Genomic DNA, 23,934 nt, shown 5'->3' on the forward strand with positions numbered 1-23,934 from the left:
GAAGCTGAATATTAGAAAACAAACTACCTTTCTAAAATACTTCTGGCTTTGCATTTCTGTAAAGCTAATCTTTCATATGTTTATTCCACACACAGAGAACAGAAAATCCTACATCAATATACTAAGCTATGCTAGACACAGCATTATAATATAGTCGATCTCAAAACAAAGGGAGAGACAAATACTATGTCTCAATCCCACAGGCATGCAAGCAGCTTAAATGAATAAGGAACAAGGTATTAGAATCACCCATTTGAAAAATACATGTTTGAAGGACTGCTGAAAAAGCAATATCCTGAGCAAGAAATATTACTTTGTAAAGCCATGTGCATTCAGAAAGACTTCAGATACAATTTTCAAACATTCTAAGCTACCACAGGTTCCACCTATTTATTCTGAGAACACTGGAAACCCTGGAAAAGAAAAATAGTTTATCTGAAGCACAAGAGGTCTCTTGGAGCAGGCCTGCTCCATGCAGTGGAGCCCTAGGCAGACCTCTTAAGCCACAAAAGCAGGCTCATATATCTGCGTGGGAGACTGCAGTGACCTGAGGTGATACTACTGTATGTGTTAATGTAGCTTCATAGCAGAATGATGTTGCATCCAAGCAAACTATAGTTTGGGTGTAGACCCCCCCAGACAATACAGTGGTTACCTTCTGCTTCAAAGGATAGTTGACTTACAGGTAACTAGGAGGCTTCTGCATAGCACTGTCACGTAACACAGACACCCCCCAAGCCAGAAAAGATGTGAAGGCTCAAATTGACGATTGGCCTCAGAAGCTATGCCATGGAAGTGGCTGATGCCAAAATGTCTGTCACTTGTATGTTCCAGTGAGTGACAGTACACAATCCCCTCACAGCGTTAAACCTTTAACAAAAGGGCTAAAGGGGAACATCTGCTCTGGTTAAACTTTGAACAAGAAATGCTGCAGAGTGGTTTAATTCCAGGGAAATTTTACGATTCTGTGAAAAAGCAGGGTGGAGACCCATTTATTGTACTTCGCAAACGCATTTGTTTTTTTCATTGTTTGGAGGTAAGTTGCCTTACATCTATTTACATCATAGGGGGTCGCATATATTACAGACTTTGAGATGCTCAGTAATCAAGGGATGGCATCAACATTAAAGGTCACAATACACTTCTTCCTCCCCATTGCAGCAATGTAAAGGGGAACAGAAATCATCCTAATAAGGCTGCTGGAAACACCGCTTGCAGACACAGAGCTGACAGTGGAACTAGCTTTATCCAGCTCTGTAAGGTCACCCAGGTTCCTAAACATCTTCAGCTTTTCTTGCAAGTATGTTGCCTCCCGAGCCCAGCCAAAGAAATCTCAAGATCTTTACATTTCACTAGAAACTCCAAACGCAAGACACAAAAATAGTGCAAAAAACAAACAACTTTGAATACTACAGAAGAAGAAAGTAGCTTGCTTTTTCTCCCATGTGCTCTAGATCACAGTATCAAGGCAAAGAAGAGAGAAGCACATGCAAAAGGAACATTGCATCACACATCAGCATTTTAAAATAGACTGAAGCTGTTAACCCACACATGCTTTTCAGCAACACACTCAACAGTCTGTCATCCCCACCATTAATTTTTAAAAATTGATTCACAGCTAAAGATTTACTTTACCTTCTGCGCACTCCACTGCCATAGCTTTCCTTCCTTGTGTTTTAAGGAGGCAGGGGAGAAAATTGGAAGACAATTGCTCTCAGTGATGAGAGTTAGCACACAAAGTGGAAGACAAAGGTCAGTTCCAATCTTCTCTGCAATCTGGCTCATTTTATAGCAGTATAAATCAGCATTGACCACAACACTATATAGTAATTATTACTAGAACTCAGAAATACTAAACTAGAATATTTCTTAGGATAGGAAAGAACTTTCCATATGAATTATGCAATAGTATTCCCAGATAGATCTGGAAGCTATACAAACAGATCTTCTCTTTAGTTTACTGCAAACACATGCACACACACTAAACGATGTTACATTAATTTATTCTGCCTGCTATGAATAATCTCACCTGTCCTGATTGCTGAAGGGCTCAGCGTAACACAGTTCATTATCACCAACAAGGGTTAAACTGGTTTTTAGTTGTCAAAAAACATACAGAAATGAGCTTGCAATCGGCTGACAAGCCGTGTACATGCTAGCAATGCCAAAGAGTGGTAGCACTTCGATGCTGGTTACCATAAAAACGCAAAGCACCTTCTAGCTTATAAAGCTCTAAAATTCCATTTGTTGCAAGCAAGCACAGCTATTTTAACAAATGGATACACTAAAAATACAGAAGGCATGTGCTTGGCTTTATACTGAAAGCTTCAAAAATAAATTCTAATGACAGGGAAGAAATTGATAAATCAGTTGATCTATATCAAACAGAAAAACTCCTTACCTATAACAACTTCTATCTTCTTGCTGTCTTGATCTTCCCGGTCATTGAATACACGACACCAATATGTCCCTTGATGCTCCACATCCACGTAAGTTACCTATGCAAGCATCATCGCAGTCATTCCACCAGACCCCAGAAGAGTAGCTCTATCAGTTTCATTTAAGCCCACATGCAAGAAAGAATAAAAACAAAAAGCAGAGCCTAACCAAATCCAGAAGCTGCTGATACCCTCATTCTTCAGTAAGCTGGACAGCACGTATGTTTGTAGAATGATTGCTGAAGTGACTTATTGATATGTTTCCCCCCCCATCCCCCTTAATGGGAGGTAAACCTCCAAGGTGGAATGCAGTGGATATGCAAGGAATCTGTTCCATAATAATTCCCTAAGCAACATAACCTGCAACCTTAGATGTTAGCAACACCAAGGGAGCTTGGTATGCTGACCCTAAGAGAAGCAACATGGAGGGCAGAGCGGAGTGGAGACACCGCAGCCAGCCTCTGTGATATCATCGCAGGGATAGGGAGCTGCAACAATAGGAACAAGAACAGTAGGTCCCTGCATTGAATCCACTGAAGCAAGGAGGTGAAATAATGGGGGTTCTGTCAACCTGCTGCCCTACTTCTGATTTATATCATAAGTGCCCTGTTCTGGAGTACTGACACAAAAAATCATGTCCTCTGGGTGAACTTTGTTCATTATAATCTCATTATAATACCAAAACACACCTCCATCCCAAAAGCTACCTGCCTCTAAGGTGCGACCACCCCTCACTGAGCATGCACTCTGAATTTTCTCTAGTGTGTACCTTTAAAAGTAAAGCGAGGAGATTTTACACCAATCATAATAAAGGTATGTATGACTAGAGTCACTCAAGCTCCACCTAAAATAAGAAAATAGTACAAAAGGGCTTAAGAGAGGAGGAATGCTTGGGAAGATACCATCATAGACAAGTCAGGAGGACATCGCTGACTTCTGGGATCAGTCAACAGGCTGAACCTCTCTTTCCCCCCATAGGGACACCTACTGGGTAAGATTCGAACCCTTGGTTACACCGAGTGCTTCCCTGGGAAACTTAGAAATCTCTGTAGAGTTTTTCCATAATTTAGTGTGCTTGTAGTCGACTGTACTATTATTTGCACATGCTTTGCAGACAGTGTATTTATCACTGGCAATCCACAAGAACCTGTACTCCTGTTGCTTTAATAAACTGTACTGTTCATTAATCTATCCGTGATAGTTCACTGAACGCAACCAAACTCCTTAAGTCTGGCCATTCTAGTTTGTTGAATGCAACTAAATGGAAAGTACAGTGTGCTATTAGTGCATCCGTAATTGTGGCAGTTCAATATACTGAACGTGACGGGACTTACAGTGCTGCATTGGGCATCACTCAGAATCTAAGCCTAGCTGCCCCCAACCCCTCTGGTATCTGAGGATAAGCTGGAATGCAAGGGGGTTTATTTTCTGCCAAACCTCTTCACTCTTTAATGCGACAATGTTCTAGAAATGCTTTCAAGAATTGAAGAATACAAATCCACCTCACAGGCTTGAGATGCATTAAGCACTGAATACAACAGCTCGTACAAATCAGAGTACTTTGCAGTGCAAGATAGAAAGAGAAGCTTTCACTTTTACTGATATTTAATCTTTGTTACGTCAATACGTCACACCAATCCAAAATATGCTATAGCCTTACATCCCACCACCTGAAACATGTTCAGGATCAAAATTATGTACCCCAGAGCCTCAGAACAGTACGGGCAAGTGAGTAACAGTAGAGGAGAACAACTTCTAGTGAGCGCTTCCATAAGAGGTTATCAAGGCTATGAAGAAGTTATTTTCTTCAACGAAGCTTTATGTGGTAAGTGAAACACATGAGTCCCCCAAGGCTGGCACTTTGCAGTAACTTACCATGTAGACATTTTTGCTCCCATTTGCCAAGGGAAATCCATTTCTGAACCACTGGTAATGAGGAATTGGGTTTCCAACAGCTCCACATTCTAGTACCAAAGCATCCCCCACCGTCAGATTTTGTGGCTGAGGCTGAATACAAATGCGCAACTTGTTTTCAGGCAAACCAATTAAGCTCCCTTAAAAAAAAAATGAATAAAAAAAGAAAAGAAAGGATGAGACAATCTAACTGCATATAGATAATAAGAATTGACGACATATGGCTGCATCTTCGTGTAACTATAACAGACTTTTAATAGCAATGAAGTTACCTGTCCTTTAAGAGTATGCTAAAAATGAGTAACAATGGCTTTCCAGTTGAAAAGCAAAAAGGAATGCACATTAAATATACCTCAGAAGCAAAAAAACCCAAACAACTCTTTGCATTATTTATTCCTGCCTGTAGGATTATAAAGGCTGCAGAGAAAGGAGCAAGTACAAAGAAGAGTGGCTACTGAAGGAGAGACTGAGGATCCAAGTTGCGTGCAAGTGTGTACACAGGAATAAGAATTTAAAACTTAAAATCAGTTAGTTTTAGCATATCCCTATTCTTCTCATTCTAAACTGAGCATCAAACCTTATGGTAAATATACCAAAAAAGCGCAAAGCTAAAAACGCTTAACAAACACCAGCTGCTGACATGTCCCCACATAGAAATGTCTTTGGCAAAGACCTTTTCAGAAAACCCTGAATGCATTAAATACTTGTCCAGCTGATGTAAGTTTCTATATATGATAAAATTTATTAAAACAAAATGTTGAAATTAATTTTTAAAGCATCCACTACACATACCAGAGTCCTCTACTGAAAAGCTTTCTGATCTCTGTGTACTGAACAGTTCGATTAACTGACACATACTACAGCAAGCCCAGACCTACTTGTAAAGGTCACACCAGTGATCTTTTATCTCAGCTGCAAGGTCACTCATCTTTACTTTTAGGCTACGTATGTAGACACGTGCTTTGTCATCAGAGCTATTCATGACTGACAATTAGGGGGTGATGACATTTTCTTTTGCATAGTAAAATAAAGGGAGACAATGATATGTATATCTCTGTTCTACTAGTGCCTGAGCTTCTTGGCACATTATAAATTTGTACTTCAGAGACTTTACAAACAGGTGTTTCATATTTATGATCAATGTTGACTAGCATTTTTAAAAGAAAGCTGTATTTCCTAATGCAGACTTGATACTGGTAAAAAGACTGACAGATACCTGAGCAAATATTCTGTTCTATGACCACTGCTGTATGCCATTTCAGATACAGAGACCCTGGCTTACTGTGTTCTCTATCAACTTCTATAATGTTGTTGCTTTGTTGGTTTGTTTTTTTTTCTTACAAAAAGCTTTGTTTTCTATAAGTTTTATCATAGAAAAGATTTTTGTGTGTCAAAATAAACTTTACTCCCTTTCACTCAGCTGTTTACAGAACCTTCTCTCCCCCTCCCTCCCTCTCAATGTCCCAGTTTGATATCAGGATCTTTCAACAAAATGTAAAGAACTGAATTCCCTTTAGGGCAGGAAGACAGAAGCAAGATAAGAAGGAAATGAACTGCTGTTGTAGTCAAATTAGGATTAGCTTTTAAGACAAGGACCACAGAAGTTACAGATAGTGAAAGAGAACATAAGATTGAAAGATAACATGGTTTCTGTCTCCAGTGGGACCCCTTACCTGCCATCTCATTTACATGCCCTTGTTGGTATAGCCTGTTGTACCACTCACAAAACACACTAATTAGCCTGTACCAGTATCTTTCAGAATTGTGTCTGGCTGCCTCACTCATCACAAGACAGCTGTGAAAGACAGCTTTTACAGAATGGAGAATGGTCGAGCTCTCATCAAACAGAAAGCAATGAAAAGAGAGGAGGAAAAAAAGTATCTGAAAAAAGAAAGCAACCAAGGGAAAAAGGAAAAGGAAAAAAAGACAGCCAGCAGCTGAAATAGAAGATTTCATACCTAGTCAACATTTGCAGAAACGGTACTGTCAGTGTCCTGTAGTTCAACTGAAACACCAGTAATCCCAGGCCAAATGTTACAGAAGATGGAAAGCATTTATTCAGTGCAAGCACTACATAGCCCTTTCAGGTTTCTTTGTAAGGACCCTAAGAGGGAAAGTTACAGGAAAGAGCAATCCATCCTGCCCCTCATCCTTCTACCCATCACCAAGATCTAAACATTCTAAAATTCACTTCCATTATGGTTCCTGGTTGGCCAAGAGTCATGGAACATAAAGCAAGGCACTAGGCTGTGGATACCTGCTGCCCTTTAGTCACCAAAACTTTTGCCACAAGTGTGAAACAATATACTGCTGTTTTTCTCAATTTTTTTCTTAAAAGTAGTCATTACAAGGTGATTAATCTTGGCTTCCTGGTGCAATCAGCAAGATCTAAAACTGCAGGTTTCTAACTGAATAGAACCTGAAATAGGAGCAAAGGAAAAGCAGAAGAAATAATTGCTTAGAAAAGCGACCAAGAGTATGTTTGAGATCAAGACGTAAAAAGGTCATCTCAAATGACATCGCAATAGCTTTTGATCTTTTACTGGAAGGTCGGTTCTCTCTATCTCTTTTCCTGACATGAATCATTTTTATATGTGGGATGCAAGTGGAAAACACCTTTGACTTGTGACATAAGACGAAATAGGTACTCTTCACAGTCTGAAGGCAGTGCAGTTGATTTCTATTTCACTCATCTTTGGGCCAATAGCAAGCAAGTCCAAGCTATTTAATTAGAAAGTTTATAAATGGTAGACTTGGTGCATGAGTCAATGCCTATTTAATGCAACTGACTATTCTGTAAAAAAAAAAAAAAAACCAAAAAAACACCCACACAACCCACCAAAAAACCCCAAAACAAAACAAAATGAAAAAACCTACACACACCAGAAAACAAAAAGACACCACTCCAGCAACCTCAGGAAACTGGAAATAAATGCATAGTATTAATATACTAGATCCAAGAAATAAATTTCCAAGATTTTCTTTATGTTCTAGTAACAAATTCCAGTACTAGCTGGATACTGTTGAGAAGACAGCTATTTAATCTTACTTGCTTTCTGCTATTATTCCGTTCTTCTCACACTTCTGCCACTTCCATACTTTCATCATGTATGCAGCAGATGGGAGATTAACCCATCACTGAAGCAGAGGTATCTTCAAGCCAGTGCCATAAATTCATATGGACTTACATTGGTACAGTTGAATTACTATGGCTTTTCTTATGCAGGTAACACACATTTGACTGTTAGCTGATCATTTATAAAATCCATGAAGATGCAATTCACACCAAAGAGACTCAGTTTAACTCATGTGTTTCTTCCTCTCATAGGTTTATTTCAGTAAATTATTGGCATGTCGTCTTCACTGCTGAGTTGATTATATGAAGTTGAAAAGATTGCATTAGCAAACATATTCTGCAACATACATAGCCATGGAGCACCAGCTTCTCTTTTCCCCATATGTTCTGGCAAAGAATGAACATGCTGGGCTTTGACCAATTTATCTTTCCCGATTGGTACATGTCTATAGCGTATTATGATCTGAAAAAGTGACTGGAAGGGAGATCTATCACTTCGCTCCCTGCCAAACCTTATTCCAGACCTCAGTCCTGTTTCCTCAGATTGCAGTTAACCCTCTTCCCATTCCACAGGTTTTCTAACATGTCCAGGCCTCCAGCATGCATGTGCTTTTCTGAAGTTTACTGTTTTGACCTTCTAGGTAAGGTAGGACTTCTTTCTAGGAAGGCAGAGAACCTCATTAGATTCTTCTTTACCCAAGTACCTATCTTCTCAGACTGCCAGCACACAGATAAAGGGGAAACAAACAGTCCTGACTATTATGCCAGAGCCCATGGGGCAGACATTCAGAATAGACTTTGTGTGTCCAGTCACTAGCAAGTTACAAGAGATAAACAGGTAAACACAAGAGAGTTAAAGAACTGCTTTTTTGGTCCAAGAACCCTCTAAGAATTAAAAGGATCTGAGACTGTGTATGTCTTCCATCTATCTGTTCTTATCCACCACTGTGGAACTTCATTTCTCTTCTGTTTTTGTGACCAGCACAAGAGCCCAATGACTGGATACCACATTTTTCATCAGCACTCTTTCATATCTGTCCAAGACAGCAACAGGGACCCAAGTTCCTCTAACAAGTGGGAAGACAGACTTTCAGAAGACAATGTTTTTGCCACTCACCATGAGATGTACCCTGGAGATCACAAACTTCAAGTCGTGCCCACCGACTGAACACAAAGGAAGATTCACTGTTCACTCGACAGATGTAAAAGCCAGAATCGTTTACATTCACCGGATTCAAAACCAGCTCTGGAGAATTACCATGGGGAACCTGAATTACAGGTGAACCAAGAAATATTTAAATTTAGATTGATTTATTCCAAACCAGGATCAAACATTAGAGTATTTATTTCAGTGTTCATAACACCAGCCTTAACTCCTTCATTTACTTGAAACTTTCAGATGAGAAAGTCTTGTTCTATGTATTTAGTAGCTCAGAGACAGGTTTTCTTCCAAGAATAATTCATATGCCTCTATTTACGACAATTCTGAGCTTTTAAGCCAGCTGAAAAGCTCTTCCTGAAATTAATAATTTTTACCTTTTTCCACAAATAACTTGGAATAATTTCTTAAGCACTACTCCAACCAGCATGTGTATTACATTCAGCTCTAGTCTTAAGATATATTCAACTATGACCAGGAAATTGTAGTATTCTTTCACAGAAAAATAATTTTTTGCTACATCTATATTTTAACTGCAATGAACAGGGAATTACTGTAACCATATTTTTTAAGCCATGTTTTGGATGATCTAGATAAACTTTTAGAAAGATATAGGAAATGAGTTAAAAATTTCAGTCCTAACAGCAATTAAAATACCATAAACTTACTGCATTTTTAAAAATAGTACTTACAATAAAATAACATTAAGAAAAAAGTGCATTCATCTTGTAGAAAGATAACCAGGACCAGAAATATGGGCGTTAAGTGCTGCCATTCAAATTCCAGAGATACCAGCTCACATGCATTCCAGTATTTTACTGGAGAAGCCTGTGGCACTACTGAATTCAGGCCTTCAACTGTCCATTCTCAGGAAACCAGTTTCCATATGTCCAACCCAACAGTGATTGGCATTTGTTCCACTGTGGCAGTTTCTCAGTGGCCTGTGTTAAACTTCTTGGTAGGATGAGAGACAACTAAACTTACAGTTTCCTTACTGTCACATTCCAAGATTAGCCTCCAAAGATTAAGTCGTCTGAATATAAGGAACCACCTTATTGTTTTAGCACATTGATAGGGTCATTATGCAGCATTTCTTAAACCCCTATTTTTATTAGTACATATAGCAAGCTTCTCTCACCGTAAATAAGAGTAACAGTCTTAAGAAAAAAAAATCATCCAAAATCATTACCTACTATTTTCAGCATTTAAAACACCTCTATTCTGTATCAACTACTACCTCTTTTTCCTGCTTGAACCACTGGTAATGCACAAATGGGTGTCCTGTTGCCCAACAACATAGCTTGACGACCTGACCAGAGAGCACTGCTTGAGAATCTGGCTGTACGACAATCTTTATTCCTTTAAAAAAGAATTTACACAAAGGAAAGTTATTAAGAAATACAACTCCACAATTTAAATTTGCATTTAAATTGTCCTTTGAGCAAAGAAAGTTTCTGTCATTAAACGTACTTGAAAATAATTTGTTTGTACTGTATATACGCACAGTTCCAAGTAGTTATATGACTTTAAGACATTCAAAATTGTCTTCCATTACACAAAATCCATGCTGAAATTGATCAGTACTCTACAGTTTATTGAAGATTCAAAGTAGATCATTCAGATATTTTAATTTTTGGATACTTCAATCCCTCTTGCTCTCTTCTCACTAAAGCAAATAATACTTCCAATGGCATCACAGAACGCTTCTAGGAAAGGTATTCCCAAGTTTTAAGTGTTTGCTCATTCCCAACAATTTCTTTGAACTGTTAATCTTCAGCCTAAGATTACACACAGCCTGAGGGATGGATCAAAACAGTAAGAGTCAACTACAACATAGCGCGTTTTTCTATTATTCCTCATGCAACCTTATTAGCTGAAACATTGGTTTCAGCTTTATGCCTTCAACTCCTGTAGAATGCAGGGCTGGGGTTTTCTTTCCCCAATATGCAAGGTAAAACTTTCCATGTCAAATTTTAACTGCCAGGAAATAGCATGTGTGAAATTCTGACACCAGTCTGATATGATCCAGTTATTTTCTTAACCTAGACCATTCCAGAGATCTTGTTACAGCATGACCCCAAAAACAGATCCACCGGTATAACCAAGGTCACCAGAAGAGAAGCAGGGGGAGAAGTCAACTGCAGAACAGAAAGTTTAACCTCACATTGCTGTCAGAAAAATACATGGACCTATGACCAAGGTGTTCAGTAACACTGAGCTGATAAGCCATCAAAAAAAATCATTAGTTTAAAGCATTATTTGCTATGGATGGTAAAATGCATTTAACAACTCCTGTGGGACCACAAGCAATACTACACATTAATGACTAGTTGTTACAATACTAGTGTTGTGGGTTAACCCCAGTGGGCAAATAAGCACCACACAGTCCCTTACCCCCAGTGGGATGGGGGAAGAGGGAAAGTAAGAATAAAAACAAGAAAACTTGGAGGCCAAAATAAAACTAACCAACAAACAACAATAATAATTGTTTAATAAGTGAAGGATAAGTGGAAGAATAGGAAAGAAAACAAAACAAGTGATGCAAAGGCAATCACTCACCACTTCCTGTCGGTAGACCGATCAATGTCCAGCCAGTTCCTAAGCAAATGATGACTAGGCCCTCCAAAACTCCCTCTTTTCCCTTTTATTGCTGAGCATGATGTTACATGGTAGGGAATATCTCTTTGGTTAGTTTGGGTCATCTGTCCAATTGTGTCCCCTCCCAACCTATTGCACCTCCTAATCTATTCACTGGGGTGGCAGAGTGAGAAACAGAGAAGGCTTTGATGCTGTGCAAACACTGTTCAGCAAAAGCTAGAACATCGGTGTGTTATCAGTACTGATTTGGTCAAAAATCTAAAACACAGCGCCATATGAGCTGCTATGAAGAAAATTAATTCTATCCTAGCTACGGCCAGTACAACTAGTTACAGAAAAAGCACAGAAATAGTGAATGGTACAGAGGCACTTCATCACCTTTTCAATACACTCAGAAATGAACAATCAGATACAGAACAGTTATACATACTAAAACTTTTTTTTTTTTTTTTTTTAGAGTCAGTCTAATTTCCCTGTTTTGGGAGAACGTAGTTTCTTCTTTACAGCTTAATGAAAACACATTGCAGAAGCTGAAAGTGTAGTCTGGTACAGAAGCAGTAGTCCGGATTTCTGGGGGAATAATCTTACAGAACAGTATAGAGTAAACCAGACACTGTGTAAAAAAAGTAGCTGCAAAGAGATCACAAATATCCTGGTACAAGACTCAAGATTATCATTTGCTATAAGCCTTCTTATTACACTCTGCCAGGAGTTTTCTTTTTGTCTGCTCCCCCCCCCCTCCCCGCCTCATGAATAACAGTTTAGCTGCACATCAGAACTTTTTCCTAACAGAGAATGTTTGAGGAAAGAAACCATAACAATTTGATCAATGGGCTGAAACCTGAGCAGAAACCCATGTGGCCAACAGACTGAAACAGAGACATACGACATTTGGAAATCACATAATCTTTGTCTAGCAGGGAAGTGAGCTATATTAACTTCCTCCACACACAGTCTTATTCTGAAATAGTTGATCACACAGGCAGCTACTCCAAAGTAGCTACAGGACTTGAAAATTCCCTACCTTTCTTTCTCTAAAATAACTTCCCTTTATACCCTAGCCCTGAATATCACTACCTCAGTTCCTCATTTAAGACTTCCTCTGCTGTTTTTCATAGTTAAGGGGAGTGTGTTAAGTACAGTTTTCGAGCATCACAATCACCTAACACTAACCAAGACAAACAGGAATTATACTATTTCAATTTAAAGGACAGAAAAATTAAGAAGACTTGCTCTTTCCAAAGACTTCCACCTTATTTTTTTACATCTCTCCTGATTTGCTAACATCTCTTAAGAAAGTAGTTGAGAAAAACAAATTCTCTGAAGATTAGTATTTTGCACTCCTTAGAAGCATTACAAACAAGTTCCAAGAAATCTGATTCATAATTTCTTCACAGTTCCATTTATTTTCCTGCGATTCATTCAACACTACACAACTACTTCCTGCAAGCATCACAGAATTTAATGGTTCAAAAAGAAAACCTTCTGGCTCAATTTTCTGAATGATTACAAAAATACACAAATACTTCTTTAATTTTCCTTGGAAAAAGGAAAGTTTTACCATTGAGGATGGCAAACTGACATTTATGGTTACCACACTTTGAAACATGCAGTGCAAATGAAGTACTTATAATCTTAACTATAATCCAACTGTTACATTCTCAGCTTACACACTGGTAAACATTTTCAGTCATTTCTGGAAACTCAGCCTCAATCACTCACATTCAGATTGAAGTGCCTAAACTGCTGCAGTAAGAGACCCGCCTGGAGAGGCAAAACACCTCTTTGCTCTTGTTTCAATCGCCATAAGTCAGTGAGGTTGCACAAGGACTAGACTGTAATACCACAAATCGCTTAATAAGCCTTTTTCCTACTTAGCCTGGGAGAAAGCTCATTGCATTTCATTCATTTCCAGCAAGTTCACAACATGACAAAATAAAAAAAGGGAAGAAAAGAGATAGAGAGATGACGCAAGGAACAAGATGCCTAGGCTTTCTCATGACCAAAAAGAAGTTTTAAAGTCATTACTACTATTATTACTACTATTTTGTGTCTTTATAGGAAGAAGATCTTTCATGGAGTTAATCCAATGTGACAGGCAAGTCTCTAAACTCTGAGATACAATCAAGGTCTGGAACTTGATTCTCAGAGTCCATGATTCTCCGAGAGATCCTTTATATTGCTGCAAACAAAGTAACGCCCCAACTTGTAACAATAGATCTCTGCCATAAAGGTCCTGAAGTAGTATCACTGCCAAAACAGACCACTAAGCAGCATCAGAACTGTACACCCATTAACGAGTACACTCATAGGCTCATAAAGGTTTGTGTCTTTTTAACTACATCAACTAAGCTGATAGAAAACAGTCTAACAAACCAGGATGACAGCTATAGAGGTCTTACATTAAACAATCCAATTCCTAAAGGAACTTGAGCAACACTTAAGCTCTTTTTGGTGTATGAGAACAAATGGGCAGTTAGGAATTTGTACTTTGACTTCAAGTATCAACCACCCCTGAACATTTAAATAAACTCACTGCAAATATCAAGGCCTACCACTTCTTTTTAAATAGTTTAAAATTCTTTTTGACTTAAAATTTCTTCAAATACTCTTCACTTTGGTTTCTCTTGGTTCCAGTTTCTCAGTCTCTATGAAGCTACCCAGTCCTCCTTAGAGGACGGTGAAACCTTTCTATCACAGATCATACTGTTCTGCAAGAGACTCATTTATAACAAGACCACCTCTGCAGTTCCAAGGGGTCTTGACAAAAGTCTACTTATTGGCTTGTTCTGCTCAATACAAGGATATATAAGCTATCTATCCAGTTCCCTAATCGATACCACTATCTCACAATTCTGCTAGTAGCAAGTTCCTGTTTTACCCAGGATTTAGTCTTCATTACATATTTCAAAATGTAACCTGACTGACAGCCAGCCACACACAAACGCTCAGTTCAACAGTGGTGATAATTGAGATGATCGGAGATCAAGCAAGCACAACACTTTGGCTCAGTGCAGACACTCTGCAGCACAAATGTGAACCAGGACCATTCTTGTTTTCAATACTCCCCAAGTAACCACCACATGGAGAACAACAAAAAGGAACAAGCATTCATAGTGCAGGACAGCATACTACTGCCTATGCCTCCACCTCAACTCTTGCCCCTATAAGCGCAATCCGCTCACACTGATATAACACCAATTCCCCTCTCCTCGCCAAGCCTACAGTGCTATACTTCAGCTATTGCATAACTCAATCGCACCTCATTCAACACAACGTAGTCCTCCTAGTATAGTAAGAAGCAGCAGCCTTAACTAGATGAAACGGCTGCAAAGCATTACTGTAGTTTACCTGAAAAATTCCAAGGTTGTCCTAACAATGGTTCTCAGCCCATGGTTTCTATTTCACACTGTCCAAAAAAATAGGACAGCTATCAGTATGGAAAGAAGCTTGCTAGTCTAATTTCCACTTCCCGCTCTGAAGAGAAGCTTTTGTAACTTCCTAGTAGGCTGAATTTCACATCCTGAAGAAGGAGGACATAAAAAAGGGCCCTGGTTTTGTACTATAGCAAGAAGCACTTGGTCTACATGGTCTTACACATGCATTCCCTCTGCACTGCCCCACTTCCTAAACTTTTTGTGAAGCAGCAAGCTGAACGTGTTAGTAGAAAATCATCTAGTTCTATCCTAAGTTAGTCTGTTTTTCTGTCCAGTTAGCAAGTTGGACTGCATCCAATATGGACCACAATTGGCACTAATTGGATCCTTCCCCTTCAATTAGCGTAAGCTATGAAATGCAGTTAATGAAACCTGTAGCCTGAACAGGTGGCTGGCAACACTACTTGTCTTTCTAACTCAACCATTTCAGTTCTATAAGCATCTCCCAAAGGCACAGCTTGATAGAGAATCCAAATCAGCAGAGGGAATGACAGCACCTGTCATATCCATGCAGCCAAGTCCAAGTCTACAACAATACTGCATTAAGCCTGCTTATCTACTTGCCTCACTTTTAATCTCCAAATCATATGAGCCAATTACTATGGTAATCATCATACGAATACCAATTACTAGAATTCAAACACTAAAGATGTTTTTACTTATTGAAGAAAATGAATACTTCAGTGTTCCCAGTGTAAAACACACAGGTGCAGTGAAAGCACAAACCAGAACTGACCTGAATGGCTGAGACACTGGAGAGCCTCTGTATGCTCCAGGGCCTGCAAAAACTCCACAAGCTCCACCACAGTGCAACCGCGATCTCCCAGTAGTTTCAGGAGACTCCAGCTGGGACTTCCTTCTGGCTCCAGCACTTTGAGGGAACACTGTTCTAAATCCAGAGGGCTACAAAATAATATGAGAAAGACATGGCATAGACCTTAGTACTCTTTCCTCAGAAAGAAGCAGAGTTAAAAATCACTTGTCAGCAAACAGATTAAAACAAAAAAATAGAGATGGGAAATTCCTAGCTGATTTGGACATATTTTCTGTATTTTCTTCAAGTTTCAGGAGTTCTGAGGTTATACAGTGACACCTCCACAGATAGAAAGTGGTAATAGTGACTTGCATGCTAGAAAACAAGAGATGCTTGTACCTAACAATTCTGACCAAATGTATTAAGAAATACTCTAATTTTTACTATTTAAAGTCTCAGCAGAAAAACAAGTACAGCATCTTTCATTTTCATGTGCCTAATTCAGAAGCAGTAAAGAGTGAGTCAGAATCTAACTTGAAAGTCCAGGAAGACTTTGATTTTCAGAGTAGTTGTTAAAACAAGTGACTGCTGCAGCTTAACTGATACACGCATCTACTGCTACAGTGCAGTTAACTGCTCCAGTAAGTTCATCTCAAGGTATAAACATGCATAGTTTTTAAATTTTGGTGTTACGTCTTCATGCACTTTCAATCACAGCAGATTAAAATAACACAGATAATAAGGAAATGAATACAGCTATGGAAAGGGAACACAAGTTGATGTATTCCCACTAAAAAGATTCATCGGTGTTTCTTTCATTAAATCACAGTGCCATGCAAACCTGGAGGCAAGATATTTTTGCTCATCACATAGACTTTCATAGTATTTTACTGGGAGATACAGAGAGACAAACATAGCAACAGGCCCTACAGAGGGGTCACACTGTAGCCCTCAGGTTCTGTTTCCCTATATTAATATAGTCGTAATAGAGAAAGGACACATCTTCATAACATACATTCAGCGCTGCACTTGAAATGCCTCATTTTTTTGAGATATTACCCTCTAAACAAAATCTTGAAAAGCCACAGGAAGTAAAATGATCAAGAAGCAATCTAGAGAATGTGACCTAGGAAGAAAGAGTTGAAGAAAATGAATGCGTTTACCCTAATATAGGCAAGACGAGCTACAGGGAACAGCCAACCAACATTTTTCATGTTCCCTGTCTAGGGCAAGCAGTTGGCTGCATCCGTGCTGAGGAGAGTCAGGTGAGGTACAAGGGGATGCTTTCCAACCACAAAGGTGGCAAAGCAAAAAACCACACTGCTTGCACCCTGTTACTTCTACACTGGAAGCCCTCATGTGAGACTAAGCAAACATCTCCTAGAGGTGGGCTACACGTCCTCAATCCTACCTGCCCCAGCTTCGGTTAGGGGACGCTCCCTTCCTTTGTATGAATGAGGTACGGGTTCACGGAGAGGGACGGTACAGCCACCACAGGCTGGGCAACTCAGGCAGAGGCAGCAACGAAACAACTGCAGCATTCAGCTGCTGTTCTTCGCTCAAGTACAAACTTACCGAGGAGCTGGCAAGCAAAGACGAACCCACACCCGCTTCACCCTCGCTGCCCCTCCGCTGACTTCGAGACCGATACCACTCGTCGGCCGCGTCGCTCACGACCCCGTGTGCTCTCAGCAACGGGCGTGCTAGAGCGCGGCCTCAAGGAAGAAGGCTCCGGGAGGGACCCTGGGGCCGGCGCCTCCTCAGCCCCCGACCCCGCGGCGGCACCACGGCCTCAGCCTTCGCTCTGCCGAGACGCCCGGCCGCTCCGCCCGGGGCTGCGCCACCTGAGCCGCGCGGCTTCCCCGCCGCAGCAGCCGGCCCCCGCCAGCCCCCCCACCCCGGCCGAGGCTCCCGCCGAAGCCCCCTCCCGCCGCGCAGCCCAGGGCCGCGAGCCGCCCCCTCAGCCTCCCGTGCCGGCTGCCGCGCTCCCCGCCCGCTCCCGCAGGCCGCCCTCACCTCAGCCGGACCCTGCCGCGGCTCCCCGCTCGCTGCGCCAGGTCCCGCCAGCCCTTGCCGGGCGCTGCCCGGTCCAGCAGCTCGCTGAGCCTCCGGAGCAGCGGCTCCGCCAGGCGGCTGAGGGGCAGGGACCCCGGCGTGCTCCGCACCGGCTCCGACATCGCCGCCCTCCTGCCTCCCCAGCGACTGGGAGCCACGGCCCGCCCGGGGCGGCGCTCCGGCCCGGAAGGACGCGCCGAGCGCAGCCGCACAGGGCGGCGCGGAACGGGGCGGCGGGCCTCGCCTCAGGCACGGCGGGACTGCTGCCCTGGCGCGCGGCGCGGCTTCGCGCCCTTCGCTGAGGGGACTCTCGGCCATGTCCGTGCCTCGGAGGCCTGTGGCCCTTCGGAAGGGGAAGGTCTTCCCTCGGCTCGGGAGTGCGCGCTCTGGCGCTGCTGACAGCGTGAGGGAACCGGTCGGGGTTTTGTCTTACCGGTTCTGAAATGGGAGAGTTTGAGGGTCTGACTTTTTGAGGCAGAGACCTGCTGCCAGCGCGGGCGTCTGGCACTGAGAAGGCCAGACGTGGCCGGAGAGCGGGGAGCAGCTCTCCTGTGAGAGGGAGAGTAGTCTGGCAGGCGGGTAAACCGGGCAAAAATAGTACAACGCTGGGGGCAGGGGTCTCGCTTTGAGGAGAAGCAGCTTTAGCTAACTGCAGCTGACACAGCCATGGACTCTTCTCTGTGACACGTACTTTCCCCACAGTCTCCTGTCAGTTCCCAGATAAGCAGGTGCCCAGCTTAAGGGGTCAGGCGTCTTATGTGTCTTAGCAAGGCAGAGGAGGTACTGCTTAGGAAGAGTCTCCCAAGGAGAGATGTTTCCTTGAATGCTCTCCATCACTGTTAATGGACAGAAGAGTGTGGCCATGATCTAAGGGGAATTCCCATCTTTCTGGAATTACAGCTTGCTCAAAGTGGACTGAAAGTGCCTTAGAAAGTAATTTTACTAACATTTTTAATCACTGATCCAATCATTCAAATGTGGCAGCCTGTATTTCTGAAGTATTTTTTCGTGTGACTGCAAGCTTGCTGCGCCTTCCCAGCAAGCAAGCTGGAAGTCAGGTGGCTGCAGTAGCACAGCATTGAGACCAAACTATAAGCATTGCTGTTCAGTAGAGTGTTGTCTCATGTGTTGTATTGCACTAGTCAAAACAGGCTTTACACATCTGCTTGCAGAGCAGATGACAGTACAGTATCTCTCTGGACATCTGTGGGTCCAGAATCTCTGAAAAACAAGCCATTTAGTTAGACTTAACTTGAAGATATTGCATTGAGTGGCTTTTTCCTGTATCATTAACCAATAGGTTATTTCTCCTAATTTAGGTGCAAAACCAATCTGCATGGCAAAATGGATACAGGTGAGACAGTGACTTTGGCTTCCTGATGATATGTAGTTATCCACAGCTGTGTATGATTTAACGTAGAGAATCAGGCAGGAGCCTTTTACTCACCTCAGCCTATGGTCTGTGCTTGTTGGGTGTCTTCCTACAATGTCAAACAGTTAAATTACCTCAGGTTGAATATGGTTTTAAATCCTGGTCTCTCATTTCTTTGGGGATTATTTTGACTATTAGGCTATTATATAAAACATAGACATCCCTGCTGCTATTCCTGAATGAGGGTGGTTGTGTATTTTTTGCTGGACACACCAGTTTCCTTATCTGAGTCTAGATAATGCTGGGAGCAAGAAGTATTTAGTATGGTAGTATCTCATAACCATTTTTAGCTGTGCTTTCAGCAAAATGCTCAAGAAAAAAATTGGCACAAAACCTGCTTTTCAGCCTTTTCTAGATCCCTTGAGCTCAGAGCAGTTTGTGCGATTCATTCAAGTTCCCCCTATGTGAACTTGGCTTCTTGAGTAACAGGAGTGGGAATACTTTCTTACTTCAGGATTCACTTATTTGCCTTTGAAGAATGTGAATTCTTAGGTGAATTTTTTATGTAGTGATTGTTAAAAGTTCACTATCCATCTTTGGTGTCCTCAACCTACTTTTTAGGGATTGCAGATTTTCTCATGTTCAGCAGAACTTTTGTGTGCTTAACTTCAAGCAAGTAAGAAATTCCCAATGTGCCTAGCAAAGCAGTTAAGCACGCTTAAGCATGTGCTTTAAAAAACAACCCAGTGCTTTATTATGAAAAGCTAAGGCCAACACTTCCTCTCTCAAGGCCATGAGGAAATTCCCTTGGACTTCTATGGAAGTAGGATGTACCCTGTCATCACTGCCAACGCTCGCACTCTCTCCCGCTTGCTCTGGCTGAGGTGTTCCCAGGAAGAGCCATCTGCTGCATGTAACGAAATAGCCTCTCTTAAAAGTCAAACTGTTCTGTGATGAGACTTACTATGCTAAGGTCACACTAGCAAAACAACACTGAAGCTTTCAGCTAGCTTCTCGGCTCTGAAACAACATGCATAAATTAAATGTCTTTTGTCTTGTAACACAGAGTCAAACCACAGGCCTGGCCCACTTCTAGAAGTTAAGGAAAGAGCACTCAAGGGTAAGTGCATGTTTATGATTTGAAGAGTCAAATTGTTTATACTTTTTAAACTACTTCTGTACTTTTTTCTCCTGTGTGCAAATAGAATGTGTATCATAAAAGATAAATAAACAAAGAAGAGCAAGTTATTTTATTCTTAAGGCACTACATGGAGTGATTTATACTGTTATTGAACAGGAAATATGATTTGTTATTTGCTTCTGCTGAAGTATAGTCATTTTTGCTCATCTTGATTATTTTTTTTTTAAACATGTTGCATTTAGAATTCTGCTAAATGTTTCTGAAATTACACTCTGGTACTCTTTCCACCGAGTTTCAGCAAGACAAACAAAATTACAAAAATCATATGAAAGCTAGCTTTCTTCTCTAAAGAATGTGTAAGTGATACTAGGTATCCTGAAATACGCATTTTATTCTTTCTAAATATATATTGCATGGCCTAATACGCATTAGGTAAAAATTTCCTCCATTCCTGACAAAAAATCTGGTCACTTGGTAGCATGTAGATGATTATCAGGCTGCATGAATTGCTCACGCCAGCAGTGTCAGATGCTTGACAAATGTTAAAAATAGATTAAGACAGATCAGTGTTAAGAGTTGCGCTGTGATTGTTTATTATTAATTACTCTATATTCATGTCTTTGTTAGAGATACACAGAACCAGTCATTTATTCTTCTTACATTTAGCCTATGAATTATATGGTGTTTTCTTTATACCATGGTGCTGTTTACAGTGAGTAGTACACTCATAATAAAAGTTGTCAAAAAGCCTCAGATGTCAGAAGTTGAAGAAACACAATATATCACAGTATATTTGGCAAGGACATGCTTTCCACACATCTGCTTTTTGAACAGCCAAAACTTCACTGATGTAGTGCTTGTCCAAACCTTGTTAATACAATAGATATATGATAATTGGTTTAGATAACACAGTATGTTGCTAGTTTGATTTCTGACATTACATGCTCTTTGACAGGAATACTGCTCTAAATGTTTGATTTGATTGCAGTGTCTTGAAGGATTTACAGAAGAATAATATGGTTATAGTTATTGTTTGTGTTCCACCATTAGGGATTCCAGACAGAGCGGAGTCAGGCAGAATTACTGAGAGATACAGAAAAAAATAGCAAATGCAGTCTTTATAAATCCTTGCGTGCGTGGGTTCTCACTACTCTTACCCCATCAAACGTTAGACTCTATAGTAATCAAACTGCTGTATAAATACTTGTAGCCCTATCATGAATAGAGTTCACAAAGTTATAATTGAATTCTAGAATTCCAGTTTCTGTTGTCTTGGAGTTTTTAACTTTTACAAGATAACAACATTTAAGAATGTAGGCATGGTCACAACACTTTTAGAAAATGTTTTTATGTCTGTCTGGCACAATTGTTCTGGAAAGCTTGTATAGGCTAGGAGTGGAGGAAAGCGGATTGGAAGTTTCATGTGGAATTTGATTCCATCAGTATTTATGGATGCATGGGAGAAAAAATATTCACAGAAGCATGCCAATATTGATGAAACTTTTAAAAGAAAATTTTTAGTAAGAGCTTTGATTTCTGTTAAAGGAAAAGAGAACATGAAAATAAGCATTTAAATATGGCAAAACATGGATGGCAACCTTTTTGCAAAAAACAGTTGTATGTTTCCAATTGTAAATATAAATATATTCTGTTTGTATTTCCATACAGGGAATATAATAGCTCTTTTAAGAAGTCTACATTGCTACGTAATGTCTGTGTTTATTGCATAACAGGAAAAGTCTATGTTTTGTTTTGTCTTGGAAGAAGAAAAATGCTAAACTTACGGAATTTGTTACAAAATAGAAAATCTATGTTGAGAGATGCCCTGGGTGAGGAAGTGAAAAAATGTGTGTATTCCCAAACACAAAACAGTTGGGAGGCTGGGAACAGGGAGTGGATGAAATTACGGCTATTGATTTCTTAGAGGAATGTTGCAGCTGTACAAATCACATGCAAAATCTTTGCAAGAAAGTTAATATGTATTTGAGAAATATTTCCAGGGAGAATGGAAAGGGAATTAGCATTAACCTTGGAACATAACTGCATTTAAGTGGGACACTAAGATTTCACAGGCAACAGGATGACAGGATGTGTATTATACATACAGTGCCATAGTTGGTCATTCTGGAAAGGATCTGTAAGGTTATTTGAGTGATTAGGCCAGTGATGTCTTTGTATCTCTGCAAACCAAGAATCTGAGTCATAAATATGCAAGCAACCCAAGAGTCAGGGTCATAAAAACACAAGCTTTGTTAGCAATAATATTTCATGTTAAGCTACATTGGCTACTGCAAGTTATTTGCTATGCAAATCTATTGCAGTGAGTGTTACTGTTTCACTTCTCATATACATATGGTAGGAATCACTGTGACTGTGGTATGTGGCTTTTCATGCCATATTGTAAACAGTACAGTCATATTTATTGACAGAATTGCATATAAAGTCCTGTTTCCCTGAGCACCGTAGAAATCAATAATCACATATACAAGCCTTCTTGTGACCAGCACTTCACTTTATGTCTGGAGTAAAGCAACTTTGCGTTCCTCAGTACTGCCTCAGTACTTGATCATGCAGAGCGAGAACCGGGCCACGCTGCAGCAGGACTCTGCTATATCCCATCTGTTGTGTTTTCTGTCTGTGCCAAATACAGAGTAAGGGAGGAATAGTGTGTATGCAGCACTCATTCCACCACGATGCCAGCGTGAGGCAGGGGCATGGATACAGACCCAGGTGCGGGAAGTTCTGCCTAGTCCTACCTTCTAGACACTGCCCTTTTTAGATTTTTCTTGGGACTGTGTGGTTAGTGGAGATTCCTTTCTGCTTTTTTTGTTGTTTCTGTTCTGCTTTTGCTGCTTTCTCTCCCTTCAATCAATATAATAACATCCTGCTGTCCGTACCAGCTAGCTTTCTGGTTGGATCTGCATTGTATATGACCATCTCTGTTCATCATAAAGAAAGGTTTTGTGGTTATTAGTGTTTTGGTTTGGAGATTTTTCATGTTTATCTTAAATGAAGTCTAATTATATCCACCAGCTTTCTTTGTGGTTATGCTACCTACTGATACAAGATCTCTATAAAGGAATGTATGAAAAGGTATATAGTATACTCTGTCAAGTGGAAAAGGAGCTATTGATAAATCTGAAGTTTAGTAGGATAGTCTAGGGGTGTCCTGGTTTCAGCTGGGATAGTTAATTGTCTTCCTAGTAGCTGGTACGGTGCAATGTTTTGAGTTCAGTATGCGAAGAATGTTGATAACACTGATTTTTTCAGTTGTTGCTCAGCAGTGTTCAGTCTAAAGTCAAGGATTTTTCAGCTTCTCAAGCCCAGCCAGCAAGAAAGCTGGAGGGGGGCACAAGAAGTTGGCACAGGACACAGCCAGGGCAGCTGACCCAAACTGGGTATTCCATACCACGTGACGTCACATCTAGTGTATAAACTGGGGGGAGTGGGGGCGGGGGGAATCGCCGCTCAGGGACTAGCTGGGTGTCGATTGGCGGGTGGTGAGCAGTTGCACTGTGCATCATTTGTACATTCCAATCCTTTTATTACTACTGTTGTCATTTTATTAGTGTTAACATTATCATTATTTGTTTCTTCTTTTCTGTTCTATTAAACTGTTCTTATCTCAAACCACGAGTTTTAGTTCTTTTCCCGATTTTCTCCCCCATCCTACTGGGTGGGGGGGGAAGTGAGTGAGTGGCTGCGTGGTGCTTAGTTGCTGGCTGGGGTTAAACCACGACAAGGGGATAATAATTGTTTTTCCAAAGAGCAAATGCAGATCCCAAAGTTTAGCCTATGGAGTGGAGGTGATAGTAGGAAACTCTGCTGGCATTTGGGGAGTTTGTTGTCTCAGACCAAGTATCTCAGAATAAACAATGAAGCACATAAGCAAATGCTCCACTGACTGTCTAAGCAAGATGAGTCTGATGGAGAAGTGTTAGAAGAATAGGTAAGCAGACTGTATTATGCATGCATCTACATCCTCCTCAT

General features: G+C 40.8%; 2 protein-coding genes across 13 annotated transcripts in view; one reads left to right on the forward strand and one right to left on the reverse strand.

Annotated features, from left to right (window-relative positions):
* MALT1 (MALT1 paracaspase) overlaps positions 1-17,581 on the reverse strand; it is a 39,911-nt gene extending 22,330 nt beyond the window's left edge. For 4 of the 7 annotated variants that reach the window (XM_075021665.1, XM_075021664.1, XM_075021662.1 and 1 more), the window contains exons 1-6: positions 17,393-17,581; positions 15,359-15,525; positions 9,825-9,946; positions 8,546-8,696; positions 4,314-4,492; positions 2,402-2,498 (exon numbers count right to left, since the gene is read on the reverse strand). In XM_075021665.1, the coding sequence (XP_074877766.1) occupies positions 2,402-2,498; positions 4,314-4,492; positions 8,546-8,696; positions 9,825-9,946; positions 15,359-15,525; positions 17,393-17,553 (877 nt within the window). In that variant the 5' untranslated portion in view covers positions 17,554-17,581. Of the gene's footprint in view, positions 1-1,635; positions 1,669-2,401; positions 2,499-4,313; positions 4,493-8,545; positions 8,697-9,824; positions 9,947-15,358; positions 15,526-17,392 lie in introns of all 7 variants that reach the window. The other 3 variants (XM_075021660.1, XM_075021659.1, XM_075021666.1) reach the window with 2 other exon arrangements.
* A 2,185-nt stretch (positions 17,582-19,766) lies between these two features.
* The window catches only part of ALPK2 (alpha kinase 2), a 98,194-nt gene continuing 94,026 nt past the window's right edge, over positions 19,767-23,934 (forward strand). For 4 of the 6 annotated variants that reach the window (XR_012649094.1, XM_075021343.1, XM_075021341.1 and 1 more), the window contains exon 1: positions 19,768-19,923. The gene's annotated coding sequence lies outside the window, so the exon portion shown is untranslated. Of the gene's footprint in view, positions 19,924-23,934 lie in introns of all 6 variants that reach the window. The other 2 variants (XM_075021344.1, XM_075021345.1) reach the window with 1 other exon arrangement.

Source organism: Buteo buteo, chromosome Z (genome assembly GCF_964188355.1).
Source record: "Buteo buteo chromosome Z, bButBut1.hap1.1, whole genome shotgun sequence".
Lineage (NCBI taxonomy): Eukaryota > Metazoa > Chordata > Aves > Accipitriformes > Accipitridae > Buteo > Buteo buteo.